Below are 11,330 nucleotides of genomic sequence, written 5' to 3'. Positions count from 1 at the left end.
ATAACTTGTACAGCTTTCAGTGACCATCCTCGAAAACCAAAGTGCAGCAGAAGTGTCGTGGCTGACCGCAACAAAATCTCTTGCACCCAACTCCACTGGTCTTGTGCGTGTGCTTGCCAGCTATACGCTCTTTTACCTCTGCTACCAGCTCAGCATACTTTGATTTCTTCCTTTCAAAGACTCCCTCAAACCCATCTTCAAATGGAATACTTAGCCTGATAAAGTAAACGATGCGCTCTCGCTCCAAATACAACACCATATCTGGTCTCAAAGCTGTCACAACAATTCAGTGTGGAACTTGCAGTTGCCTTCCAACATCCACCAGAAGTTTCCAGTCCCGTGCTTTGCCCCGTTTTCTTGGATTGGTTGTATTTGCCCTATGTCTCTATGTAAAGAGAAGCCTCAGCTTTACAACCCTTAAACTGCCTCAAGGTGTGGATATGTGAAATTTGTTTCAAATTAATCTAACATGAACCAGAAGTCATATTTAATTCATGAATTCTCACCACTGCCTTATCAAGGATCCTCATGAGTGAAGATAGCTTACAGTGTCATCACTGCTGGGTTTTGTGCTAACACAATGTCCAGTGGACCATAAAGTCCACAGTTGTGGTTCCAATTCCGTTTTAATAGTTTCAGAATATTGCCCTTCATGTTTCACTGCAAGTTTCTCTCCTCTCTCTCCCCTTTGGTGTTTTCTGTTCTGATCCGCGGTGCTGCTTGGCTATAGGCCTCCCTTGTCCTCTGTGTCCTTTCTTTGTGTCTTATCTGCACATGCCACTGGCGGCCATGATGAACTCTGCTGTCCTTAATAGCCCTGGAGTACATCTGCAGTTGGTCGACTCTTTCGCAGTGGACACTGGCTCTCAATCACGTATCAGCCTATGCGGTCAGTCACATTTCGCCATCTCAGGACATCTGTAGCGGTTCCATGTCTGATCCTGTCTCTTCTGTCTGAGCATCAGTCTAAATCGACTGGCTCAATCCCCTTTGTAGATTTTCTTCTGAGATACAGACAAATTGGATCTTAGTTTGTAGTAGTGTTCACAGCAGCCAGAACATTGAGCTCCACTTGATTCTTCCACTTTTTGGTGAGACAATCTGATGCATTACAGAAATTCTCCAGTTACAGTTTTTCTCAGTCGCTTTGGTACATTTCTCGAATCATCCTTGAGATTTGCTCAACAATAAGTGCATGTCTCAAAACTATTTGTACAAATAGCAAAACACCATGGATTACCTGCAAAAGCCAGTTTCTTGCTCAAAATCCTTAGTCCATCTCTCAAAACGAAATATTTGTGTCAATGAACATGTCAGTGCATCAGAATGTCCAGCCCTTGTGTCATCATGTATAGATAAGACAGTCAGATGACTTAGTCATGTTGTCAGTATAACAGTGTACTCTGGAGGGATGTTCTGATGTAAACTACTGTATGGCTAAAATTTGTAAATGACATTTTTTGTAAATTGTAGGTTACACTGTGTATGTGGGAGTTGGATCGACAATATTCACATTTACGCTTTTACAGACATTTTAATGACAGACCCTATCATTGTGCTACAGAAAGGAAAAGACAGCACTGCATAGTATAAAGGGGAAAAAAATAAATAAAGTAGAAATTTGACCATAGGACAATCTCGTTAGGGAAAACTGTAAATGCAGTGTTGTAGGAATTACAGTGCAGACTTCCTACACCTCCTGATGTTCCTGTCTTTTGGGCCACAAATTGTCATATGATGACAACATGTTCAACCATTTTGCATGTGAAGACTTATACTATGAAATGCCTACATGTTGTGGGGGGTGAGACTATTCAACAGATACCCATTATAATACAGTTTGATCAACATGACATAAGCAATTGATAATGTAGGAAAAAACAGAGAATTGTACATAATCATTTGCATGGATGTACTAAAGCATTCGCAATGAGAAACTGCTTTTTTGATGTGCACAAGTGACACAATGATATGAAGATTGAACAGGTAGTTTTGAGAAATCCAACTCTGATCTGAGAAATGTACCAAAGCGACTGAGGAAAACTGTAATACATTTTCAAACAAATGGGATAAAATAATCTGAAAAGGGGAACAGAACGTGACTGGACGATTATCGACACACCCATCTGATGGTCTATCATGCGTCAAACCTGTATCAAACTGCTGTTTCATTATAAGATGTACAGACCAGTCTCCCAAGAGAATTGATATAATCCACCATATTCACATACATACGTCATCATCACTTGACAGCAGAGGCTTTGTTTCCTCTGGGCCCAAGCCAAGGTCTCAATCCAATCAAGGCCATTCTGCGACAAGCTCGACACCATCACATGGCTTTCTATCTAATCTCCACAATGCCGCTATACTATATAATCTGCTGTGGTAGAATGTGACAACTGGCCAGGCAGACATACTGTACAAACTGTGTTGGCATAGACATAGGCCACCTGAAGCCTGCTCACAGACTGAGCATTCTCCTGAAGCAGATGGATGAAGATCTCATTCCCAATACAATTAAAATGATGATGATGATGATGATTATTATGATTATTCTTATTGTTATTATAATTATGCTAATTATTATTGTAATAACAATATAATAGAAGGAGGAATGCTAATTTAACAATAATTTTGCATTGTGTAATACACGTAGGCCTAGTTACTCAACACTGATTGGGTTCCTTCTTGATCCTCTTCATGATGTAACCGAAAAAGGTTGCAACTCTAACATGCGATAGATTCATTCCCAGCTCAGAGAGCTGTACCAGTTCTCAGTGAGGGCATCTTCCACCTCCAAATGTGACTCAGTTCCAGCCTACAATCTAGTCAAGTGGCTATTGTGATTACTGACGCGATGATCATCCTTTTAGTAGAAGAGGGCTGTTACTCAGATTGGATTCAGCCATTATAGCCTACGTTCTATTTTCTTTTTACTGAGAGTTTCATAAGTGCTGGCTGGTCTGCGTATGGCCTGCTAGGGTTGTGGTTATGTGGTCCAGCAGCACAACATGGCACGGACACGCTGACCATCAGGGCTCTCTGCGGGCTGAACAACGTGTTGCCGTGCCGTTTCCGCTGTCCCCGCTGTTGCCTTATCCCCGGCCGTGACACTGAGCGAATGATGATTGTTTTGAGAAATGGTGTTGATGCCTGTTGTGACACTGAGTCACCAAAGCTATCTGCAGTAATACGAGTATTTGTTGACTTGGTGAATTGGAAACAACCAGACTATAAGTCATATGTCAAATTTAATATAAAAATGTTTAAATAGTCTTAATAATATTGTCTAATGTCTGTATCTCTAGCACCCCCCCCCCCCCTCTCCCCACTGAGGTATTATTATTATGAAGTTCATTACTGCTCCATAATTGAGGGCGATGGGCTGCGCAGATCTGTATTTCTGCCATATGTCAGCCCAATTTTCTTTACGGCTACCCATCTATCCAGATTTAGGCAATCTGACTCATCCATTCGTCCTGTTTGTCTTGCTGACAGCGAAGGATGTATAGCCTACACGCCATTGATTTGATGTCTCATCATCAGCAAGTGTTTTCTTTTTCCCAGTCTCAGTCTAAACCTCGACACAAATGGCTAATCTAGGCCTGTGTGTAGTGATTGTAATTATAAGTCTATAAACACAACGCCATGCGTAATAGGTTTGAAACAAATCGATTTGGCAGCAGACCTATGATGAATTAGATCCCTTGTGACTGACACAAAGGCGAGAGACCACAGGTTCTCTTGTGGCACAGATCCATTTTAATTACGCTTATGGCTTTTTCAGTTGTGTCAGAATTTTATTATTTTTTGTTTGTTTTATTGCATTTCTTTCATTTAGACTGTATAATGGTAATGCGAATTACATGTTCATGAGCCATACATGTTCATCTTGAGTACTATGATGATGAGGCTACTCAACATAGAGCAGGATTGGAGGGGTTCCCTATGGCTGTAGACCAGCATCGATCTCAGTACCTGGGATTTCACGACTGTCTCTTTAAGGAAGGAGGAGAGAGAGGGGGATAGAGAGAGTAAGTGAGTTTGATTCCCACATCAAAATACGTCCTGTATCCTCCTCTGTGCGCCGACACATTACGATTGCTGCACATAAAGTGGAGTGGGAGGGCGAAATATTAGCTACGAGTAGACTACTACATCGTGATTTCATTTCCTAAATTGATATTCTCAAATGAAAAGAGGAGGCACTTTCTGTTTCACCAGATTTTCGCTTGTTTTGTAATCAAAAGAAGTGGCCGAAAAGCCCTTTGCACCCTGCGGCTCTTGAGGACTTTATTCACAATCACAAGATTTCAAGCACTCCAAAGTAAGCGCGTTTTCGAACAGAAAGAGGTGGATTTATGTTACAGGTGGGTGCACTAAATTAATTGGATATTGTACTGTACTGTAATAGCACCTCCAGAAATAGGTTTAGAATGACACGTTTAAAAAATATTTATGGTGTGCTTATTCTGTGTTGGGGATCTCAACATGTTTTTTCTAGACAATCTATGTCTTTAGCTTGTATGCAGAAATTTAGAAAGTAGGAATGAACCATTTTGTAATATTCTTCATGATAAAAATGTCTGTTATTTCCACCAGAAATGTCTGTACACGTTGGCATGACAAAACCTGGCTGTATGGTTGGGTTGGGTATTTGTGGTAAATATTGTCACTAATCCACAGCTGCCAGTCAGTCTCGCTTTCCATAGATGCCCTGGGGATGCCAGTGTGAACTCAGAAAGTCACGCAGAGACAGCAACACATATGGGATAAACTGTCATCAACACCCTCTCTTTCTTTAGCCCTTTCTCTCAAACACACTGTCTCTCTCTCTCTCTCTCTCTCTCTCTCTCTCTCTCTCTCTCTCTCTCACACACACACACACACACACACACACACTATCTTTGGATCTATTCTTAACATTTCCCATGACCCAGTTTAATTAAGAATCAAAATAGTCTCTGCACTGTCACTAGCAGTACCAGGACTTTGCACTCTTAAAAAGGGTTCTTGGGGTTCTATATAGAACCATGCAGGCTTTAAAGAACCTTTATGGGTTCCTTTGATGAATCCTTCAAAATGGTTTAAACACCATTTAGGGGTGCTATATATGAAGCATGCAATTGAACCATTTTTGGTTCTCTATACTGTAACACCTTTCTTTTCTAAGAGTACAGATAACTGCTACTGAGACTGTCTTCTTTAAATGGCAGTACAGGCTTCAGATGCCACCCTTACAGATTGTGTTGTCAGCATGTGAATGACATGAGAAACGTCAAGGTTGAGAAAAGATGCCACCTATAGGATCGTAAAGTAGGTCAGGGTGGTGTATAGGTGGGTGGGGGGCCCCTATTTCAATGTGAGTGCAGCAAATAGAAAAAAGTAGTCCTTCCTCTGACCAAATGGCTGTGGTGATTTTGATCTGTTTTGTTCAGATTTGTGTCCTAAAATAGGCTGCGCAGGAGAAACCTGTACCATTCGTATGAGGGGGAGTTTGATTCCATTTTGTTTCCTGGTTCATAGTCAAGTCAAGTCTAACCTAATAGTTACTCTAACCTAATAGAATCTGATGGTTATCTACACACACACACACACACACACACACACACACACACACACACACACTAACACACACACACACACACACACACACACACACACACACACACACACACACACACACACACACACACACACACACACACACTATGCCTCAGGGATCGACTCATTTTCACTAGTGTTAATAGGAGGGAGAGGCCGTCCAGGCATAAGGTGATCTGTGATAGTACACTCCCCCATTGCTCCTGTGATGAGTTGCTGTCGTGTAGTTTGCTTTTCCCTGCCCAGACGAACAGATATGACATGGTCGCCACCACCCCCGACTGTGTGGTTATCGACAGAGCCCAGATTGATGTTGGGAGGCGTAATAGTGTGGCAGTGGCGGTTATCGATCCCTACGGTACATCTCCCGTGAGATATGGCCCCAGAGCTGCTGACAGTGTGCGCAAGTGAAGAGACAGATGAATTAGTACACAAATGAAGGAGATAGACAGCGCATGGCAAAAGAGGAGAGAAGTGAGAGATGACGGGCACAGTCGGGCGCGTTTGTCGCCTCACCGTTTCTGTTTGTTGTTAATGTGCGTACTCTCTGATCGAGAGGGGTGGCAAGTGCCACATGTTAAATATCACAGCTTTTCCAAGTTGCATTATTCATTTGGCTCTCGCATTTGACTTCAGATAATTGTGTTGATTTTTCATGCCACGCAAGAGAAGTCTTGGTCTCCGCAGACTCCAAAATATCTCTCTTCTAGACTGAACTCATTCATGTTGTGGGTTTTATTATCATGCTTGGCCTTCTATGGGACATTGTTTGTCTCTGCTGTTATCATTGTATGCTCTACCCAGCATGAATATTCAAGATTGAGAGCAGCAAGTGTTTGTGATTTTCTCCTGACTGCTGAGAGCGTTATAGGTAAAATCCATAGACATCATGCAGCTCTTACGCTTGTTTCATATTTGCATTGAACGCATCAATCGGTGCTGGATGATCGATTCTGGCGGTAAGCTCATCTGTGCAGATAAAGGTGGTCGTATTCCCCTCACTCACTCACCGCGTAGAGCATCAGCGCTCCCGCCTTCTCCATTACCCACTGACCTTATTCTCAGCTGGAGCCCAGCGCTGCAATAACTCCTCAACATTTTCTTATCTCTCTCTCTCTCTCTTTTTTTCTCTCTCCCTCTCCCTCTCTCTCTCTCTCTCTCTCTCTCCCTTTTCTTGCCGTCTTTTTCTCTCTTGCTATTTGTCTTTTTCTATTTCTTTCCTTTTCACTCTCTCCACCACCTTTCACCATCTCCCTTTCTTTTCCCACTGTTTTCCCATTCAATCATTCTATCCTTGTGTCTCATTCCTCCTGTCCTTATCTCTCTCTGTTTTTCCTTCTCTCCTTCTCTCTCTCACTCTGTCTCTCTCTCTCCCTCTCTCTGTTTTCCCTTCTCTCCTTCTCTCTTTCTCACTCTCCCTTGTCTCTTTCTCTTCTCTACCTCTCTCTCTCTCTCTTCCTCTTTCTCTCTCTTTCTGTCTGTCTCTCTCTCTCTCAGGCTGTTGGAGCCTCTCCCTCTGGATGTAGTGAGTGTCGGTGGCTATGTTGAGACGATGGGCGCAGCAGCCTGGAGGATGGCTAAAGGTGGGGGAGCGGGAGGCTGGTTGTGTGCCCTGCTCTGTGCCTGGCTGTGGGGTGCGTCGCGCGCCCTGTGCCCCGAGGGCTGCCAGTGTGCCTGGGAGAGCCGCACCGTGCTGTGCGTGGACGCGGGGCTCCGCGAGGTGCCCGAGGACCTGCCCGCCGACACCGTCTCGCTGCACCTGGAGCGCAACCTCATCCGCCGGCTGCCCGAGCACGCCTTCAGCGAGCTGCTGCACCTGCAGGACCTGCACCTGTCGCACAACCGCATCGACAGCCTGGCGTCGGGCGCGCTCCGTCACCTGAGCCCCGAGCTGCGGCTGCTCGACCTCTCGCACAACCAGCTGCGGCAGGCCACGCGCGAGGAGTTCGGCGCCACGCGCGCCAAGACGCGCCTCTACCACAACCCGTGGCACTGCGACTGCGCCCTGCAGGAGCTCATGCAGACGCTCAACCTGGAGCCCGAGACGGTCAACGGCATCGTGTGCGAGAGCTCGGCTAGGAGCGCCGTGGGCGAGGGCAGCCGCTGGGAGGAGCCGGCCGCCGGCAGCGGCGCCGGCCACCCGCTGGTCAAGCTGCTGGACATGGGCGTCAACTTCTGCAGCATGCAGCGCAAGACCACCGACGTGGCCATGCTGGTCACCATGTTCGTGTGGTTCTTCATGGTCATCGTGTACGTGGTGTACTACGTGCGGCAGAACCAGGCCGAGGCCCGCCGACACCTGGAGTACCTGAAGAGCCTGCCCAGTCCGAAGAAGGCCCCCACGGAAACAGACACGCTCAGTACAGGCTTCTGAGACACACACGGTCTGTGTGTGTGTGTGTGTGTGTGTGTGTGGAACTCATTGTTTATGCCTGGAGGTCTGCCTTGGGGTGGAGAGGCATTATGTAGCATATACACAACCACGGGGGAAAACTTGAAAACAGGATTAAACTTTTATGTTTTGTGGTATTGGAAAATATGGAAACCCGAGAGTCATTCCGAAGGGCTCACTCTACCATGTCATTAAAAGTTGGACTTGACAGAGATTTGTAGCTACTGATACTTAGTTACTGTCGGTTGATAAGCAACTGGTTTGTTTACAATTGTTTTTGTAGATATTCTGTCTTATTGCATTGAATGTTGGTTATTTTCAAGCTTTATTAAGGGTAATCTTTCAAATAACCAGCAAAGACGATCAATATGTATGAAATGCTGATCAAGCAGCAATGAAAAGGGAACACTTCCATTTTAATGACCTGATGGCCATAAATGCTGATTTGAGGTGCTCATTTTCCCCAAATGATAATGGAACAATCCACTCACAGCTACAGGCTGGGAAATCACATCCAGGTTAGGCTGATTATGCTGTGGAGCTATTTTTGTCCTTGAATGTGTGGTGCAGATGAAATAGCCGCCTCGTTGGTCATCGTCTGTTGGGATCATCTGTGTGTGCCATCGGGAGTGAATACTTTTGAAGCAGGCACCTTACAAAATTGTACTGTCTTGGGGGTAAGAGAAATTAGTGCCCAATTTAGAACAAATTTAATAATTGAGCTCCATAGTTATAAATTAAATTGATTTATTTGTTCATTTCTGTGCGATCTCTGTACACCCCCACTGGAGCTGTTATATAGATCATTCCAAACCATCTTTCAACAACCTTGCATTTCTGGTGTGTGCTGAATAAAATAATATGATGTTTGAGATTTGCAGGTTCTAGAATCCACTAGACCACTCACCACCTACCATCAACCTTGACTGTCTTGTTATTTGTGATTTTGTCAGCCCTCACTATAATCACATCTGAAATGTGTTGCATACAAGGCAAGTCCTCTTTTGCTATAATTATGGATCTGTGACTCAAGGCTCTGGCGTCTGGGTTTATAAAGAAACAGACCTTGACTAACCATAGTCAGTGCCGTCAAAGTGTGTCGCCCTCCTTACTGATACATCAGCAACTCGGCCAGTATTTTATACTGATTCCAGTTACTTTTAAAGACGCGGGTAAATCAAAAGGGGAGAATAAAAGCTAGCCTTGATTTCTCACAGGCACTCAAAGTTCAAGTTCAAGGTCAGAGCCATTTGGTGTTGTGTGTCATTGTGCTTTGTCTACACAGTTGCACTGGCAGTTTCTTGAATGTTGTTGGTCCTGCAGCTGTGTAAACTGTATTCTGACTAAATGTGTATTGTGTAATTGTTTGTCTAAAGTTGTCTTTACATGTTTTTGATTCATAGTAAAGAGTTCCAGTTGTGTATTTTTTATTTTTCGTACAAGATGCATAGTAAAATTTTCTTGAAAGAAGCTTGTATTTTTTGCAATATTTTTTTCGTGAAAATTCTGAATGCGATTTTTGAGTATCTTATTTCTCTGTTATTCTTTTAAAAAAACATAATTTACGTTTCCATGGTCTTGAAATAGCAAGAGGTTAGCTATTAGCCTACCAAGTATTTAAACCATGTTAGGAGACCTCTCCGTGATTGTAATAATGTAAGACAACAAGGATTTAAAAAAATAAAATAAATAAATATCCAAATGACCACAACTGCAAAACTACATCTTCGTAAAACGTTCCAAAGTTTATATGATTTTAAGAAGTGGTAAACATAGGTTCTAAAATGTAAAAGTAAACATATTGTTTATTGCTTGTCATGGAATAAATTAATTGGAATAATAAAAAAGAAAACAAAGTCAAAACAATAAAAATCAAACATAGCTCTGTTTCATTCATCAAAATAATTCTACCTTTTATTGCTAAGTTGAAAGGCCATGTAGGAGATTGAGAACAAAATCAGGTACAAAATCACAATCATTGAACAAGAGTACTGTTGATCTCGGCTGGCAACGATTCCCATTTCTACTCTACCATGCTTAAAAACTAGTATTTGGAAAAAAAAAAATCATAATAATGCAGAAGAAAAAAATCTTACATATCTTACATGTACAAAATAATTTTTGAAAGTCTGTCCACTCTTTCCTGTTCTTGCTTGTTTTTTTTCTTTTTTTTTGCCTTTTGTAGTTCCCCATAAACACAAAACAAGAAGCAAACAAACAAAAATAATGTCCAATAAAAAAATGCACCCCTGTGTTTAACCTCCATGCTGTGGCCCTTCAGGACTCGTGAGGGTCTTCAAGGCTGAGGATGCAGCCCTCCTGCCACCACTCTATTGTACTGAACCAGAGCAGCACGAGCCAGACCAGGGCCGCCATCACCATCACCATCACCATCACCTCTCCCCTTGTGTATCTGTCTGAGAGTAGTGGCACCAGACATACATGTGGACATATTGGGGGTTCAAGTTAAGGGGAAAACGGAGGAAAGGGAATCGAAAAAAGGACAATTCTCCTCCACCTTTCTCCAACACCACACCACATTATCCTCCAGAATGCCCAGGTTAATAGAGAAAGTAGAGAAGCGACTTCAGTCTGTTACTTGTTTTTTTCTTTTATTTTCGAATTTACATTTATTAAAACCGTAACAAAACAAAAAACAAAAAAAAAAAACCAAAACAAAAAAAGGCAAAACAAAAAAAATCATGATCATGACCATAATAATATTAATGTTGTTATTATTAATAATAATACTATTATCAATAATAAAAATACACACACCCTCACAAATGAAGACACCGCCTGCTCTGGCCGCTTGCTGGCACACTAACGAGGCTGACGGATGGTCAGCACACTCGCTGGCACCTGCGGTAACATGTTCCAGTTCAGGCTGTGCCATGGATTTGCCAGGGCAGGGGATGTGGCTCATGTGAGGGGGCCACAAGAGGATTCTGGGAAAGAAGTGAGGGAGTGCAGGGGTGTCTAGGGAAGGGTGACGGTGGGGGGTGGGGGGGGGGGGGGGGGGGCACTGGGGGAGAGGGGTAATGGTTGCTGACAATGACTGAATTTTAAAAAGTGATAGCACAGTCTAGGGGTGTGCTGCCACTCCTGCTGTGGCTTTCTTGCCCAAGCGGCGTCTGGGCTAATTCAAGGCTTTCATTTTTGTAGTTTGTCTTAAATCTCAGTGTGAGGTAGCTTTAAAAGATTACTATCCAAACAAAACAAAAAAAATAAAAAAACAAAAATATATATATATTGACCGGGGAGAGTTTCAAATCAAAGGGTTTCTGATAATTGACATTAAAAAATAGTTCCTAATCAGGGCAAAATAGGAAGT

General features: G+C 43.2%; 1 protein-coding gene across 2 annotated transcripts; it reads left to right on the top strand.

Moving 5' to 3' along the window:
• The first annotated feature begins 4,042 nt into the window (after positions 1-4,042).
• On the top strand, positions 4,043-9,466 carry LOC134092807 (leucine-rich repeat-containing protein 3-like). Of its 2 annotated transcripts, none has more exons than XM_062545893.1 (2): positions 4,043-4,327; positions 7,102-9,466. In XM_062545893.1, the coding sequence occupies exon 2, from the start codon at positions 7,157-7,159 to the stop codon at positions 7,976-7,978; it is 822 nt and encodes a 273-aa protein (XP_062401877.1). In that variant the 5' UTR covers positions 4,043-4,327; positions 7,102-7,156; the 3' UTR covers positions 7,979-9,466. The 2 variants fall into 2 exon arrangements, with proteins under 2 accessions (XP_062401877.1, XP_062401876.1); XM_062545892.1 differs by having other exon boundaries at positions 4,043-4,370.
• Positions 9,467-11,330: the final 1,864 nt, after the last annotated feature.

Source organism: Sardina pilchardus, chromosome 9, assembly GCF_963854185.1.
Source record: "Sardina pilchardus chromosome 9, fSarPil1.1, whole genome shotgun sequence".
Taxonomy (NCBI): Eukaryota; Metazoa; Chordata; class Actinopteri; order Clupeiformes; family Clupeidae; genus Sardina; species Sardina pilchardus.
Note: the sequence above shows the minus strand (reverse complement) of the source record. Positions and strands in the feature narration are given on the sequence as shown.

What these genes read in the sequence shown, in the direction of transcription:
- LOC134092807 (XM_062545893.1), top strand. Translation starts at nt 7,157, where the DNA reads ATGGGCGCAGCAGCCTGGAGGATGGCTAAAGGTGGGGGAGCGGGAGGC.